General features: G+C 35.2%; 1 protein-coding gene across 6 annotated transcripts in view; it reads left to right on the top strand.

Annotated features, from left to right (window-relative positions):
• Nucleotides 1-18,945, top strand: part of LOC116729593 (EGF-like repeat and discoidin I-like domain-containing protein 3) — a 126,443-nt gene that overhangs the window by 77,158 nt on the left and 30,340 nt on the right. For all 6 annotated transcript variants that reach the window (XM_032578248.1, XM_032578246.1, XM_032578250.1 and 3 more), the window contains 3 exons: nt 11,463-11,618; nt 12,339-12,483; nt 12,838-13,022. In XM_032578248.1, the coding sequence (XP_032434139.1) occupies nt 11,463-11,618; nt 12,339-12,483; nt 12,838-13,022 (486 nt within the window). The remainder of the gene's footprint in view (nt 1-11,462; nt 11,619-12,338; nt 12,484-12,837; nt 13,023-18,945) is intronic.

Below are 18,945 nucleotides of genomic sequence, written 5' to 3'. Positions count from 1 at the left end.
CTGCAATTTATGCGAATACTCTTATTTTCCTTGAAACAGTTGAGTTTTAACACTGAAGGCCCTGGCTCCCTGCAGTTATTACGTGAAGTACATACTGTAACTCATCGAGACCCAACCACGGAAACTGTCTGATATCTGAACTGCAAAGGATTTGTGAAAAAATATTTATATATTGTCAAATCTAATCAGGTCTTGCATGCTAATTTCAGTCTTCAATTCATAACTTTTTCAATTATGAAACCTTTAGCCAGTATGTATTGACCAAAAAATTTTAGTTTATGTTGTAACCCGAAAATCATGTGGTATCTTTTCTTGTGAGGTGGGTGTATCGTCCCACTCCTATACAACTCACCTAAAAGTGACATTTCACAAATCTAACTTATAATTTATACCTCAAGAACATGATATTCTGGATAATAATTAGAGCTGTGGCAAGGTTTTTAAGGTTAAAACTAAGACACTCAATATAGAAATAATTCATTACACTGATATGATGAGTTCTTTTTTAAATGTGTGAAGTTTGCTCTGTAAATTAGTGGGCAAATGGTGATACATTTGATGTTTGATCCAAGTTCTAACAGTGTAATTTTCATGTTAAAATCACAACTTTTTTGCCTTTTGTACTGCAGTGTTTCACTAACCTCCTACAGGGCTTTTATCTACAACAAGCATACAAATGTGAAAAGATATCCATATTTATTGCAAAACAAGCACTGATGTTTAAAATTCTTCTTTTTCTCTGGCTGTGTTGAAGTTAACATTCTTGTTGCGCTATTAGGCAGTGCTTATTTTCAAAGCACAAAATAGATCAATAGGAGTTGCAAATAGCCTCCCTTGTTTGTGCCCTTTTCCAAGTCCAACCCTAAGATAGTTTGTGTTCACTGTATGAGACAATGGTTTAAGAGAAATCGATGAGAACATGGAGTCTATGTCTACATAAACAGTGTACAGTTATATCTTCTTTTTCTTTTTGCTAGAGACTCAATTTTTGCACACTAACTACAGAGTCATCAATACATAACTTTTTTGGTTTGTGAAGCCTTTAGTTTGTGTAAATCAAAAAGTGGGGATTCTTATTTTTCTCAAAACCATTTCTAAATATCGCCTTGTCTGCATGTCGTAATCCCAAAATAATGTAGCATTTCATATTGCGAGCTGGATGTATTCTTACACCCCCAGTTGTAAGGGGTGTAAGGGATGAAGACTGGTAAATGTGACGTTTGATTTCATGCACAATATAAGAGTCGTGAATAACTTCTATTGTTTTTGCCTTTTTCCAATTCTGTCCAACACATTAATAGTTTACATTATTTGTATTAGAAAACAGTTTAAGAGAAATTGATAATCAACATATCAAATGCACAGTGATATATTCTTCTTTTTCTTGTTCTTAATTTTTACCATTGGTATTTGTACTATTTGTTTTACTCTTAGTAGATTAAATAGTAACATTGATTAATTGAATGCAGGGCAAAACAGGTTTATTTGATTTGCTCAATTGATATGTTACATAATTCAAAGTGCTTCGTGGAAAAATAAAGTAAGCAAGATTAATAAAATTAAATTACATATAGAAAACCCATTTCACTAACATTTAGATGTTACATAAAATGCAAACATTAAAATGTTATGTTTTCACTGCTTATTTGACATGAAGCTGTTCAGAACAAATGATCAAATCCAAAGCAGATCTTGCTGTGGTCGTGTACTGTAAAAAGAGGCAAAAGTACATATTTTACAAACGTAACAGATGAATTTAGAAAAGCTCTCACACCTCTCTGTCTCTATTGTTCAAAGTCAGAAAGTTTTTCTATCTTGTCTTTTTGAGTACGGAAAATTGTTCTTTGAAAAAATAGTTTGAAAACCTCAGCATGTCTCAAAAGCTATTGCATCACAGGTACATTCTGTACTTGATAAAGGTAAAAAAACAACAACTTTTGAAGCAAATATCACTGACGTTAATCTTTCGATTTCAAAAGCATGAAATGGACAATTAGTGAAAATCACTAACTTACTATCACACAGCTAAAACTCACAATTTTAAAACCAAAGTATATTTGCCAATCATTGTTTAGAGTTGTGATCTCCATCTTCATATGGTCACAGTCATGAACTCATAAATTAACTCTGACAGCAGCTGCACAATTCTCTAGACTCAGGAGTTTCTGACAGCATCACCAAAGTGACAGATTAACCAGCGTTATCCTAAGTGATTTGTGCTTGAAAACAAATTTAGGGTTTCTCTTCATCACAAAATAAGATGCAAACTTCTTTGAATCAATCAAATAAAATTCCTGTTTTAAAGAATTGTGCATCTTGTTTTATTTTATGAAAGCATAGTTCTAACAATGAAGCAAAGATAAGGAAGTATGACTAAAACTATACATAGTGCAAAATGTTTGAGTGGGATGGCATATACAGATATTACCATTAGCAAGTCTGATCATGCCAAAAAATAAAATAAAATTTTGAGTATTATACTAATCCAAAATTTATAATTTCATTTGTAGTAGCTGCTGCAAGATCTGGTTACAATCCCATGACCAAAATCCAATTAAATATTCATCATAAACAAATAAAATTGAAGAGTCTTAAACAGGGGAGCACTTAATGTTCTGCCCAGGTAAATATGACAGAGCAACAAAAAAGGGAGAGAAACGTAGCTTAATACAGAAAATAAGGAAAACATAAAGCTTTCTTTAAAATATAAAAATTCCCACTGCAATTTCAAGATCAAAACCAATGCATTAAAGAATAGCAATTTCATTTATTTATTTATTTATTTCTAATAAGAAATTCATTATTGTGTTAAGCTTTATTACCTAATATTCATGAGAAATTTACCAGAACATCAAGGTGTCCATGTACCTGCTCTCCTTAAATTTTCAGCCCACAGACAGGTCAATCCTCCATATAGAAGAATAAAACCTGAAAACACGTGAAATTTATTTTTGCGTCCCTGTTTGAATTTGTTTGCATGTTTTAGCTAGGTTGAAAAAATCTTGAATAACTAGAGATTAAAGCAAATTTTGAATCAGGAAAACACTTTTCTTCGGATATGTGATAGTCAGTGAACAGTAAAAGAAGGAGAAGAATGCTAGGAAAGCAACGCAACACAGCAGAATGGTGGGGAAAGGTAAGCTACATGTAGCAACAGGAAATTAGGAAAAGAAAATAAAAATCAATATGCAAAATAAAAACAGGAAGAAAATCCGGCACTGTACAACGGTGAGAATGAAGGAGTACAAAATATTGACACTAATAATGCCACTTATAAAACACAACGGTACGGATATTTTGTGTTTCTGTGGAAGGCGTGTGTAATTGAGACATGAGTGCAGAGGTTTACAGGCATGAAAATGCACTGACATTAGGCTTAACAGTCAGTGTTGTGCCTTTGTGGAGTGAAGTGATGAGGGACATGCAAACAGGCTAATACTGTCAAGTTACAACCTTGTCAGGTTTTATTAGATTTGCTTCTAGCTTGTTGTTTTTGGGTTTTGTCTGATGCGTCACCCTAAACCTTTTTACATTACCTAATTCAAGATCCACCACTTAGAGCTTCATCAGTTTTAAACCAAAGTAAAACATAATTTCACACGTTATGGAGCTTTAGAGAAAATGTGCACTACATATGCGTTTATTTTTGTTTTGTGAGTTTTTGATTTTTGTGTAGTTGCAAAAGGTTTACACACCTATGTAGTGAAGGAATGTGAGTTTTTTTTTTTTTCTTCTTTTACAGCCTCGCCATATCCAGCTTGCAAAATTGCATTTGAACACTCAAGGGAAATATGCTGCCGGTCTCACCAATATCAGCAAGATATTGCTTCAGCCAGCTGCGTTGGAAAAATGAAACAATACAAATCACCTCTGACGGCTAAGCGGGTGTACACATATTTTGATGAAAGTTACATGGTTAAAGACATAATGTTGGGATGCTGCTCTCCGTTGGGTTTTGTTGTTTATTCAGATTCATATGACTGGATTTACATAGTTGGGTTGATTGGTGTGAGACCAAAATCAGAAAAATATAATTTTGTGTTTATTCCACTGTTATTTTGCAGTTTGTGTAAGTTTTAATGGTTGTTTCTTACTGCTTTGCACTCATTAGAAAAGATGTTGCAATTATTTGAATCTGATAAAAAAAAAAAGAGATTTGGTTGATTATTTATTAGTTTTGCCATCTTGGTCAAATCATATATATCATATACTGTATATATCATATATTAATATATCATACTAAGAAAAAAAACATTTCTAAACCAGAAATGTGAGCTTAATGAAAACTATGTTTGATACCTGCTTAAAGGTTGTTATATTCAAAAGGTACTTTTAATGTGGCAACATAGCCTCATTGGAACCCATATTTTAATTTATTGAATATGACTGTATTTGCTGCTCAGTAAGTCACAAAAAATAGTTTCTTTCCTGGTCTTTCCGGCGCCAACGTAGAATGAAAAATCTTCAGTAGTTGTTTTGTGGCAGAAGTGTGACCCTGAAGAAAGTATTTCCATTGCGCTTTATTTTACAAATGTACCATGACAGTAAGTGACTAAACGCTTTTGAACATGCTGGTCCAAGGATTTAAATTTCCCTACGCCTTGCTGAACACTGCAAACACTTAGACCTGTTACCTGATTTGCTTTGTGTGGTATTCATCAGATTGACTCAGTTCTGCGGTTGCTAGTGTAAATCATGCTTTGCACTGCTGTTGGAGCAAACTGTCCCACAACGTTTTTGTGTCTCTATATGCTAAAATGTCCTTGGGGAAGATAGTAAAGCTGTAGTTGCTCCTTATGGATGACAGGTGCCTTTCACTACTCAGAGAATAGGTGTGTTAGTAAACAAGTACATAGAAAATACTTCTCCTATGTACTTCTATGCAACCACAGGAACTGCTTGTGACATTGCTGAATAAAACATCCTTGTCAATTTGATTACACAATTGTCTCCAGTTCCTCTGTAATCACAAAAGAACAACTTCAAGCAGATAAAGCACTTTTTCGAATCCTTTTTTTTGTTACATATGACTTATAAAACCAGTACTTACAGTAGGTAATGCATATGTGTATGTTATGATATGATAATAGTTCCAAAGACAATATCTATTGTTCACTTCACCACCTAGTTGCACAGCAGAAGAAAAATAACATTAAAATACCAAAGCTTGTGTTCAAAGTCTCACTTTACCATAAACTATGAGTTTATCTTTTTCTGGTATGTTTGGTGAAAACAAGTTTATTCTTTATTTAGTGAAATTACTCACAGTTGGTAGAGGATAACATTAGTGATATTTCTTAATAAGGTTTACTCAAGTAAAAGTAAAATGTTTTTTTTTTTCTAAGTTGCTAAAGTAGATCTTATTAGATCGTACCGCATTAGTGCCACAAGTTTTACAGAGTTTCAAGGACAATCTGATTATTTGAGTAATTCTGCAGTTGTAATATCAATGCGCAATCAACAAATAGTGGATTTCTGTGCTCTTATACCCTTGACCTTTCTATGCTTGTGTCTGTGTGTGGGCTATGTCTTGCTGGTCAGCATGATTATACTGAATACGGAAATCATTTGTGGTCGTAACAATCCACGTAGATGAGAGCCAGGTAACGAGAGGTCAGCTCTCCTTTTTCCAGAAGGCTGCTATTGTAAAAACTTAATTCCTCAGCCTGTTAAAAAATATGAATAGCCAATGGTAAATATAAAAATACAAACAGTTTTTCCTATTAGTTTTTTCATTATTATTTTGATGTAATTTCATAAAAATCCCTTCTTTGATGGACCATTTGGGAAGATATAATGTTTCAAGGCTCATGCATGCAAACTTTGCATGTTAATAACATATTTAGGTTGTTTGATGGTCTTTTAATGTCCTTGATGCCTACACTGTTTATTCATTTAGCTTGCAGCACACATTTGTTGACACCATTCCAAAATTAGAATTGTGTGTGCACAACTGAAATGCATCACGCAGGAGTTCCATGTTTGCTTGCTTTCCATATATATATGCAATTTTTATCACAATAAGTCCTAGTTTCCATGCCATTAATCTATTCCACCTGAAATCAGTCACAGAAATGTTAAAAGGTTAAACAGAGTGTTCAAATTATCATCGTGACAAGTTAGACAGATTGAAGTCAGGAAAATGTTGACATATTGCAGCTGCAATCATTATTAAAATATTCAGCAACAATATTGTGTCATTAAAAAAAAAAATCAACAATAATGCCGCAATTGCATGACTGGGGAGTATCAACCATTTATGGCAAGTGTATTACTTGCCATAAAGAAATAAATTGCTTTATGCATTAGCTTAAACCAGAAGACCCGGAAGATTGCAAATCTCTAAAACCAATAGTATGATGAAAGTTATTTGCTGTTCAAACCTTTTTTCCACCGTTGTGAAAGAAAACAAATGTGGCATCAATAATTGTCACATTTACATTCTAATTTTTAATTCAAAGTATATATTTAATAATGTTTCCCATTATAATTATGCTAATTTATATATTGGGTGTAGATAGAAAGGCAGTTGGATAATAGGTGCATTTTTTATACAGATCAAACTCTTGCACAGTTTTGCACAACTCAACTTTTGTATAAACAAAGAATATCATTTTAATTTTTAAATATTTTTGCCTCTTTCATTATCCTCACAATAAATTCCGTAAAATATTTTCATATTTATTATTGCCCATCTCTACTTTTTAGCAGTCATTTTTCATAAATATGTGACATGTATTTTAATCAGCCTTTGATAAAGGACTGTTAATTTATTAACACATTCTTGGAGGCATAAAACGTTCAGTCAAATGCAGTCCATCTCAGGATGTTGCAAATATGCTAAATATGAGCTGGTTACAGCAGTGAAGGCGAAAGCATGTGAATTATAAAGTGAAAACAAGAGTTTTTCTTTACTATGAGAGCAGAAATCATTTGATGAAGAATCTCTTATGTAGAGGCTTGTTTTTATTCTGAGAACGTCCACACACTGAAACTCTTCATGCATACTGGGAGAAGAGGAAGTGTAGAAAAGTGTCCGTTTTCAATTTTGCAACGTGTTTTCTCTGTACATGTTTCATATGTTTTTCTGTGAATTACTAATTGGCATATTATGCATATTTTCACTCTGTAGCAAAATAAGGATTATCCACCACATTTAAAATATATGCCTTACTGTTGCAACATACATTCTGATCTCTGTGAAGCTAAATTGATTTTTTAGTCGATTTACTCCCTATATGCGGAGTGAATATTCATCTAACAGAAAATATTGAAAGAATATAAAGTAACTAAAATCATTACCCTTGCACCAGCGGCTTTCCGATTTGTATCTTAACACATGAATTCAGGAAGTTGTGTAACCCAATTTTTAGTTATTTAGTATTGTGGAGGAAATTATATAGTATCCACAGTCTTGACATATTTCGCTGATTTAGAGACTTACTGTACACAGTAAGGAAAAGGATTTAGCAACACTTTAATCTGAACAAAAACAAGCAACAGTTTTTGAGTTTGAACAAATAGGCTGTTGTGATTATATGTGTTTCTGAGAGGTTCTTTTTTTTTTTTTTTCGTACAAACATTTAAGGTATTTCAGTTCTTCCCATCCAAAATGGCACATGTCTGCATGTCTGTAGACACGCAGTCCACACATGTGTGATACTTCTATTGATGTTGAATTTAAACTAGGAAATGAATCTCTATTAGCATTGAAGTGACAGAGGTGCATTTCTGAGTGGCCATTAAACATGTGACGGATCACCAACAATTAGCACAGCAGTGGCCTTTTAGTGACAAGGCTTCTAATTAGCGCAAGAGGTTCTTGTCTCTATGGAGAAAATGGAAAAGAGCAAAGAAATGCTATGAGTGTGAATGTAAGGGTCAACAGACTTCTGAAGCTACTAAAGGGGTTCCTACTGTATGTGTAAGTCAAGTGCTCTGTTTAAGCATGGATAACATAACAAAAAACGCCCCATCAAATTGAAAATAGTTTTGGAAGAAACAGAAGTTTTCTGTTAGGCTTTGATTAGTCAGTCAACATAAACAGTTTGTTTTTCTTCCTGATCTTTCAAAGGCTAATGTCCTTCCAAAACAGTGGATGGTTGTTGGTCCTGCATGGCTATATGTAATCCTGTGATAGACTAGTGATCTGTTGAATATCTATATCTATGTCTAACTCGCCTCTTTCACCCAGTGACCAGCACAGAACTTGTTCACAATACACTGATTTTATATTCTATTTATATTTATCTTCTCCACTTAATACCTGCCATCAAGCCAGAGGGAAGATGTTTAGTGAGAGAATTGCTATTTCAACGAGGTACTTCTGTTTTATGGTTTTTAACACATGCTCACCAGGAGTGCCAGTCAGTTCTGCAAGTGCTGGATGCGTTTCATAAATAATGTACAGGATTGCAACCATAGCTCAAAGGTAGACGTTTCTGTATTAAGGTGAGGACTTCCTCTATCTCCCTCTCCAGCCATTGTCTGTGAGGATTTTCTGAGAACTTCAACAAGGCACCAGTCCTTTATCCCCACAGGCCTTCACATTTTTATCAGAAGATGAGAGTTGTCATCAACTGACATCAGCTTTCTCACATTTTCATAAGCTTGCCAGAATTGCACACTACATGGCATTATTTTCAACAAGCTATGACAGATTGTGATGAAACTGTGTAAAAAAAAAAACATGGATGTTTCCCATAATGCTGTCAACTTGAGTACTAAGTACTGTAAATGTGATGAGTTGAGTCTTCTATAAGTTATTCAAGAATGCCTTGAAGACATGCGGTAAACAGCTTGGACAGGCAGTCTATCACATTATGTCATACAGAGACAAACAACCATGTACTACATTTTGACATAACATGTTAGTTTAGGAGTTTATCAGGAAAGCAGAAACTTTATTTTAGAAAAAAAAATAAAATACAGCATGCAAATTCCCCACCAAACAGCAACTTTATTTTTGAGCTAGATTTGCTTTTTGCTTGGCAGCTGCAAATTCAATATGCTGTTTGGTAATGGGCTCCTGACATGTGAACAGAATTTCATTGTTTATGCTAAAACGGTTTGTTTTTATGTTCTGCAAGGTAGAAAAATAATTGAAACTGTGATCAAAATGTTTTACTTTTCAATACTTATGTAATTTTGAGTTAATTATTCTCATTGTCTAGCCAACAAAGAAAAATATAAAAATTTATGTCATTCATGTCACAAAATTGTACCAAACAAGAAATTTATTGTAAATTGGGGTTGTACTTTGTTTTATTTCCTTTTCAGAATACCACTGTAGATTTTTCAGGATTCGGGGCGGAAACTAAATCACAAAACTGTTTTAATAGCGCCTTTCTAATCTCACTAAATATTTTGTTCTCCTAAAATAGCCTTTCATTCCACCTAAACTTCTGCCTGACTCTTCTTTTCCATGATCTTGTTGAACAAGCTGGATCCCATCTGAATGTAACTAAATTATCTAGCACCATCTAGAATTTAATCACGGTACTTAGCAGCATTTAAGCATCTTTTCATCATGCGATGAAAAGGACAAGCATTTGACAATGCCAATCTCTGAGCTTAGCATTATTGATTATAATTATAATATTATTATACTCTCCATGCAGAGTGAGCTGTCACTGAGACTCGATGACAATGCCTATATTAGTGAAGTGTTTGCCTGTCAGTTTGTCACAGGTAGTCTGTGTAAGCGGTGACACTGTAACTCTGACTAGAGCTATTATATATTTTTCGATAGTTTTCAACAATGCCTCATTAGTTTATTCTGGTGATTTTTTTTTTTAAATTGCCATGGCTTCATGACACCATTCTTCTCTCTTCTAGATAGAGATACTTCTTGGGCTTATGCCCACTATCTGCTTTTCCTCTGTCTGTCATTTATAAAATCATTACAAATACCACCACAAAGATGCATATGTTGTAGAGCAGTTGTGAACAGTTGTCTCTTCGCTATTGCCATGGCTTACAGCTGAAACATGGCCGTCTGCCGCAAACACAGCAGTCACAAACATTATGAAAAGAAAGGGGAAAAGGTTTCCTCACTGACAGCTCCAGTTCTTGATGGAGAAGAAGGAGCTATCAACCTCTAAATGTAAACTGTCTGTGGAATTTTAGATAATTGTACATTTATTTAAAACAAGGGACAGTATATACACAGCTTTCGAGTACATCCATAAGGTATCGACATTGCTTTCCTTTTTTTCAGATTTGTTTTTTCTAAAATAAATGTTAGTTCTTGGTTTTCTTTTAAAAAAAATATGCAAAACATTCATAAACCGTTTTCCAAATGGTCATAGTGGGATATTTGTGTGACAAATTTTAAGGAAATAGTTTAATACAATGCATTAGACTGTAGTATAAAATGATGAAAAAGTAAAGCAGTGTGAATACTTTCTAGGTTCATTAAGGAGAGGCAAAATGTGTTAAGAGTGTTAAGTTTTAAGAGTGTGATTTATATGCCATGATTTGTGTTTTTTTTGTTCAGGTTTTGACTTTGCTTTTGTTTTTATTTCTTTCTAATGTCACATGCTCGAGTTATATGAGTTTAACTTTAATTTGACTTATTTTCTTGAACATAAAGAAAGCCATTTTAAATTATTATTGTCACAGGCTTACTATGTAATTTTGTTGTTAGCTCTCTGTCATGCAGTATTTCTCCCACTTGTACTTTTTTTTAAATGTTATTTTTATTTAGTCTTTACTGTTGGGAATGAATAATGTAAACACTGTAATGTAAATACTGTTTTTATGGGCCATTTTTTAAATCATGTTATGTGTATATTTATTGTGTCTATGTTAAGTTTTCTGTCTGGTGCATCACTGCAACCAAATCGATCAAATGGTATAGATATTGTTGACTGATTCTGATTGATTTGTCGTGACATAAATATATGAGACTTTACATAACCAGTGTTTTTTGCACTGTTTGAGAGCCATGGCAAGAGGTATTGTTATATCCTCCTTTGATTTAAAAACGACAAGCATGCTGCAAATATAACAGAAAAACATAAGAAAAATGTCCAGGTCTGCTGGAATGCACTTTGTCAATATGAAATGTTTGTAAAACTCCATAAAATTGTATGCACTTAGAGTAAAGATTCACTTTGGTGTTGCCAGATAGCATCAGTGGCAACCATTAATCACCTCCTTCTACTGTTGCTTTACTCTCTTTCTTCTGGCTCACCAAACTTCTGCACATCATATTGTCTGATTGCAGATTGTGGGTGTAGCTGAATGTGGATCTTGGGAATTGATTAAACGTTTCATTTGATCGTAGGGTTTCTGAATAAGATAGATGACCTGACAGAAACAATGGAATAGGGCAAACTGATCTCCATGACAAGCATGCTCTGTCTGTTTGTGACTGCAGAGACCCATCTGATGTGTGTATGAGCCATTAAATTAGGAGGGAATTTGATGTTTTTGTATGCTCTCTTTGAACTCTGCAGATAAACCTCCAGAGGAGAATGAGGGTTACAGGCCTGATTACCCAAGGTGCCAAACGTATCGGCAGCCCAGAGTATGTCAAGTCATACAAAGTAGCCTACAGCGATGATGGGAAGGCCTGGAGAACATACAAAGTCAAGGGCAAAGATGAGGATATGGTGAGTCTCGTGTATGCCTACCTTTACCAATTGCCTCTAATTCTGTGACACATTGATGAAGATACATACTCATACACATGTTCACCCAGAGAACAGAGACTATAATATTGAAGGGCAAGGTGGAGGACATGATGAGATGGATTTCTAATTAGCTTGCACACAGGGTCCATCCCACTCCCCTTTATCCCTATCCACTTCCAGGAGTTTAAGATTCAATTTATGTACTATTTGGGGATGAACAGCCCTCAAATAGTCTATGCAGCATTCTGTCATTCTTGACAGAAATATGTGGCTGCTGTCATCTTATTTAATTTATAAGATATACCTTTGTTAAACTGTCCTTGAGTTCCTGTGATTAAATCTGTTTTTGCATTTATCCAGAATTGAGAAGAAAATACAATTCTGTACTTACTTTTTTTACTACAAGACGTATTGGGATCATATTATTCTCAGTTAGTAATTCTGAAGAAAGACTAGAAAAATTACTGGGGCTCTAATTTAAAACACATTGCTGTTTTTATGAATGATCAGGTTCAAATGATGCAGGAAATTGTTAATTTTTTTCAGTAATTCTCGCTCGTTGACCTGGGCTGACAGCAATTTGTCCACTATGTGGTAAACACTGCAGAGTGCAGTAGATTGATTGTCACATTATAGCAAAGTGATCTGTTTCACCATTCTCTCTGCCCTCATCTGTGGGTGTTTCATCCTGTTCGACAGATTTTCAGGGGAAATGTTGACAACAACGCTCCATCAGCCAACTCTTTTACACCTCCCATTGAAGCCCAATTTGTGCGCGTTTACCCCCAAGTTTGCAGGAGGCATTGTACCTTACGCATGGAGCTGCTTGGCTGTGAGCTTACAGGTATTTGGTCTTTACTAATCAGATAAATTTTTTATGTTTTGGATGCACTGATCAGAGTCTCTTGTTTTTGTAAAATTGGCCTGTGGATGCTTATTTTCATTTCACTCAAAGAACTACGGTTTCTTTAATTATTCGCATCAAACTGTGTTTGTAAAAGAGTAGTTGCTGTAAAGTGGTGTTAACAATAACATTTGCATGTGATCACAAAGTACAGTATTTTTTTAAGACTCTGGTGATTAGTGCTGACAAGTCTGAACATTCTGGTCAAAACCCAATTTATTTTCACATCCCTTCATTTGTGAATTTACATCATGTAAAGTTTGGAACAAACCTGTCTCTTTTTGTTCTTTTAAGGCTGTTCTGAACCACTGGGGATGAAGTCAGGCCATGTCCAAGATTATCAGGTCACGGCTTCCAGCATTTTCCGAACACTCAACATGGACATGTTCACTTGGGAACCTGGAAAAGCCCGTTTGGACAAACAGGGCAAGGTCAATGCCTGGACAGCTGGACACAGTGACCAGTCACAGTGGCTACAGGTAAAATTTAATCTGATTTTAATCTCCTATTTCTACATGTACTCTACAGAAAAATCATTATACTGGTTTGGAAATGAACACCCTGCAGAAAGCTGATATAATATCTTATGCAAATGAATTTAGCTATACTTTTTCAGAAAAAAATATGTAGCTAAAGGATGCATTCTTAGCTTAGGCTAAAGACATCCTTCCTTTGTTTTCAATTGTTTACATAGAAAGTCAAGGGCAAAGATGAGGGGAAGGGGAAAGACGTAGAAATACGTCCTTCTATCTGTTTATTTATATGTAAGCTTTTTTCAGCCTAACACCTTGGCTGAAAAAAGCTAGGGTTATCTTTGGCCATAATCCAGGTTTTCAGTCTGGATTGCAACCATTTAATCCTATTTGTTTTCATTTCAGTACACGCTTCTTGAAAAGGATAACACACAACCCTAAATGAATCCTTAGTTCTGGATTTTTTTCAACAATATGTGAACTTGAGGCTGAGAGAGTTCAGGTTACACATCAGCTTGGAGTACATCATTCCTAACATCCCCTCACTTATAGCTTTATGTATTTTAGTTTTCCCTGATAAAAGGTTGCTAATCCACTTTTCTTTAGGGGTGAGAAACCGCATCTCACTCCAAGCTATAGAGTTAATGGCATAGAAGAGGTTGTCTTGTTGGGAATTAAAGATTTATTGAACTTGTTTGTGACCATGCCAATGTGCATACAAGACCTTAAAAATGTTCCCTATTTCTCACTTCAAAAAATTAGTAAATATGGTTCAGTTGTATGTAATTTCATCTCCCTATAAATCCAGCTGTTCGATGCAGGTTTCACATGTTAGTTCAATAACATTAATGAAAAAACAGAACCATGTAAGCTAAGAAACACATAAGACAGGTTTGGTATAAAGAGAAAACTGGTGTTATGTTGTAGGGGATACTTTTCTCCAGTGGAAAAGAGAAGTGGGAGTTGGTGGAGATGTAAAGCGATGAAAACCTGTTGTACACTACAAAAGACTTCACAGCAACCCTAACAGTTTAGTTTGGAGGATATCTGTGTATTAGAATAGTCAAGCCAAAGTCCAGGCATAAATCCAGTTGATAATCTGCTGTAAGTGTTGGAAACTGATTATCACAAATGCCCTCCATCCAGTGTGAGTTAACTTGAGATATTTTATAAAGAAGAATGAGCAAGGCATTGCTGTCTTTACATGTGCTAATGCAGAAGAGATATACCCCAGGTAAAACTATAAAATCACTTTTTACCATGGAATAAAAGTGATTTACCAAAAGTGATTTTACATAGCATTGACCCATAGGGCCCGAGTTGAACTGCAGGTCAAACCTCCAGATTTTCATTTCACTACATGCATAAGCACTACTTAGCATTTTTCTGTAATATAAACTTGCAATTTATTACAGCAAAGATTGTGGCTGTAACATGACAAAATGTGAAAAAGTTCAAGTGATACCAATATTAGTGAAGCACACCACACCTGTGCCACTCTTCACGTTCTGTTGTCATAATGATTTGCCAGATATAATTGGATTTGGTTCATTCAGACATTTTGTTGTAATTATTATCATGCTTAAAGCTCTTATCAGGGGATGATGACATGCAGGGATGTATGCTCAGGGAGAAAAGCACTCAGAGAGGCCCAATCTATGCCATGGATCTTGGTTGAGCAAAATTGATTGCTGTAGGTAGAAGGAAAACTTGCGGTCTCATATTACATGCTGTGCTGGCAGGGAAGAGGAGATGCTACACAGATGCTGTGAGAAAATCAATGGCTTCCATTTCCAAAAACTGTGTCTTTGGACACAGGCATATATGATGTCTTGGCTCTCAAAAGCAAACATAGCTAGTCATATATCACAGAGTGCTGTTTCACTTTTATAGTGATGCAACAGTTTCAGTTGAGTGGTTTGTGCATTAAAAATCATTTTATGTGCATTTGCTACATTGCATGTTGGATATCTACTTTTAACTGGTTGCCATGGCAGATAATTAATACTCAGCACTAGTACTAAATGACTTAAAGTGTCACAGACTAATGGAATTAATCAGCCTTAATGATGAAATAAGTATTCCTATTAATCAGGAAAGTATTTCCATTATGGAGTGGAAACAGGAGGAATGTTTTTGCAAACACTAAAAGATATAATTTAAGTTCATTGATGGATGAAACTGGTTGAAAGTCCCTGCAAATAGGGAAAGTAAGTCGTATATCTAAACCTCTGCCAAGAAGGCTATTTGTCTTCAACAATCAGTCTGATTGAGAAGCTTACATCTGAATACGTAATACATCTGAACTGCTTTGTCTGTGTAGGTCAAAACAAAAACTGAGTCCCAGATGTTTTGGGTATCATCCAAGCTAACATTTTTGTTACATGGCTGGAGATGAAATTACTCAGAGGGGAAACTCAAAACAGAATCTTTGAAGATGTTTTCAAGAGTCAACTGAATCTGTGAAACTTAGCTGCCAAATGTTCCAGCTGCCAGAAGCAGCTGGAACATCTTAAGGCTAATTATGAGCCTTAAGATGTCCACACAGCAAAGAGAAATTTGCTGGAGATGCATCAGATCGTTACATGTTTGACATTTTCCCTCTGCTAACACAACTATACTGCATTTTTGCTTATGAAGTTTTGTATTGAACCTCAGACCTCACATAAACAAGACCATCAACTGGAGTAGAGTGATGTGTTTCCGTTTTTCACATCTTTATAAAAGAGCCAAGTTTTTGAAAGACAGAGGCTTTAAATTGATGCAGGCACTTAATGTGATGTTTTGGAAGGAATTCTGAAATATCCACTTAATACTTACTATGTTTCCTCTTAAGTTTTCTCATGGATGTTGTGCTATTTATTAACTATTTTTACATTAGCGGAGATGCTCTGATCCAGTTTGTTTTGGTTCTTATTTTACTCCAGTATGTGACTTTATTCATGTTAAAAACTAAATGTGAATCAATAAAAAAAAAAAAAGAAAAGCTGTGACAGAAGCTGTGATGTCAGACGCTGAGGTGAAGGAACTGTTCCTTTGTTCTGTTCCTAAAAGGCTTTTATTTTAACATTTAGTGCTGCTGATAGTTGTGGTATTGTATAAGTTAATATGAATGACACTTTTATGCTGGAATTTGTGCCTCTGTGTCTAGTTATATTAGCAAGATTAACATTTACATCACATCAGACTGATCATAATATAACACGTTCCTTTTATCTGCAGAGCTGCACAAAATGAACAAAGGGTTGTTAAGAGGCGGGAGGTGAGGGCATTTATGGACCACACAACTTAACAGTCCTCAAAACAGTTTTGAAGAAGAAAGAAAACAAAATAATTGTTTTCAATGTCCAGTAACTAGTGACTGCTGTAAAGCCTTAGAGTTTTCTCTTCAGTTATCATCACTGTAAAAACAACCAACAAACAGTATGACCAGCAAACAAATCAGCGATGTCTGAAATAGGGAATGGATTGGTGGATTTAGCCCAATATGTAGTCCAAGGTTTTGACTCTGATTTGGGTCCCTGTCTAATGATTTGATAAAGTTCAAAGTTACAGAAGGTCTTCCAGTTTCCCTCTGCCAGCTGCTCCTCTTCCTTTCCTCCACTCTGCACAGATTACATGCAGATCCCTGTCTGCAGGCATAGCTCAGCATGAGCTTTCAGTTTAATGGTTACCTCTAAAGCAGGGCAGAGGGGGATGCACTTTTCCAATAATAGGTCGTGAGAATGATATGAGTACACAGAAAAGTGTGTAACACCTGTGGCAGTTCTAAACAATTGAACCTACCTGCTTCTTCTGACTCACTTGCACACAGCAGACATCTGATCCAAACACACAGCAACAGTATCTAGAAACCAACCAAACAAATAAAACCGCTGAGTGATGACTGCTCATCTCATGTTGGGTCAGGTAAAAAGAGAGTTGTTCATTTGAGAAATCACAGAAAATATAATCATCTTTCACAGACTCCTTAGTCCACAACACTGCAGCGTCGCATATTAACTGGAATGTAAATCGTTTTGTAGGCATGGCCTTGTGAAAAAACACTGCCAGAACAAACTTCATCACATCATTTCCAACCTGTCAAAATTATTTACAGCTTGCAAAGGTTACAAAACAAGACTTGATCATAATTTCCTACTGGTGGTCCATTAGTTATCCCTTGCCTCAGAAGTTTTCACAGCCACTTATCTCCCTAAAGTGATAAATATGTGTCTTGCGTGTCTGTGGCACCCGGATAATCCCCTCATGCTTCCAATGACGACAACAGAGTTTGTGTGAAATTGTTGACTGTAACTGTGGATGGCCTGCATACAGATGGTAGATTTATAACAAAATAGTAATATCCAAGTAAACATTAAAGCAAATCAGGTAGCACACAGCCATTTGTTATAATTTAGCTAAACTCCTGCATTATATTGTTTGTTTGTAGATAAAGGATTTGCAGAATGTTCCTGAAAGGATATTTGTTTTAACCACATACATTTACAGACAGTTTTGCTTCTGTCACAGGCATCTCTCAACACAGAAATCATATTCTCAGCGTGACATGTAAATTTTGAATTTCCTTTGTTTTGATAAATTTGTATTTTTTAATTACCTGAGTAAAGATTGATGTTTATTGAAAGATTTTTGCAAATATTGTTGTGCCGTTAATCTGTGACATCTGCAAGAAATTAAGATGATCTCAAAAATGTGTGTAAACATCAAGCAATATTTGCAGAATAGACATGATTAGAGAATTACAAGCATGGAAGATTTCTCAGGAAGATGCTGGAAGAAAGAAAACGGCGGTTTACCAGGTAAAATGTACATTGGGATCAAAGGGATTCTCTGCAGGCACATTGAGGACCGAGAAGAAAGCACAGCGGGGGATTAAAAACAGAGGCAGGGAAGCAAAGGGAAGAGACATGACTAAAGTGACCCATCTCTGCGATTTCAGGGAATTGTTCCACAGGCTCTTGGTCGAACCACCAAACACTAATTTATTTACATACATTTTACCATATGCAGAGTAGTAGTTCATTAGTTTCTTCCCAAGAAAGACTCAGAAGGAGTACAGTCTGATATTTATTTATTTATCGCATGTGCTGTACACAGGAATGTCTCAGTATGACAGAGAATAACCAAACAGTTCATTTATTTCAACCTTTTAGTTTAAAAAAATGTAACTCAGGTATGACAGATTTATTGCACTCATTTTTGAAGCATTTATTTGTTAATTTTGATGATTATGACCTTCAGTTAAGAAAAACCTGAAACTCAGAAAATTTGAAAATGGATCTTATGAAATTATTTCATATTATCCATTTTGAAAAAAAAAATTCAATTATTAAAAAATAATAATTTTAAAATTATTATTAAAATAAGGACTGATAATTATCTACATAATTATGTTGAGGACTGATGACTTGACGGTTTTTCAGCAGTCATGTAAAATTGCCTCGAAAGCTCATTGCTAAGGAAGCTGGCTGTTTACAAAGTGCTATGTATAAACATAAGAATAAAAAGATGAGTAGAAGGAAAAAGTGAGGAAGGAAAAGGGCCTCAAGCAGAAGGGAGATTCTTAGGGCTTGCAGTGCCACTTATACTGGACATGGGCTACTACTACTGTTAGCCACTCCTGAACTGGAGACAATTAATGTTACTGATTTATCATCCTGAATGACCAAGATCTTAAACTTTTGTGTGGTGATTAACTTTTTCCTTTCCACTGCTAAAACACTCCAATAGTTTTAAGAGTTTCTATGAAACTTATGAGGAGGATCTAACACAACAAACAGCACCATAACAAATGAGCAAGTTTTACAGGCAGAAGTTAGCAATTCTTAGAAGACGCTACAGCTGTATGACAGAATTGGGTTGGAGCCATTTATTTGCTGCCTTAGGCCAAAAGTGTCTATGCAGTGAGTGGTCTCTGGAGACAATG

Source organism: Xiphophorus hellerii, chromosome 12 (assembly GCF_003331165.1).
Source record: "Xiphophorus hellerii strain 12219 chromosome 12, Xiphophorus_hellerii-4.1, whole genome shotgun sequence".
Taxonomy (NCBI): Eukaryota; Metazoa; Chordata; class Actinopteri; order Cyprinodontiformes; family Poeciliidae; genus Xiphophorus; species Xiphophorus hellerii.
This window is presented reverse-complemented; position numbering and strand designations above follow the sequence as displayed.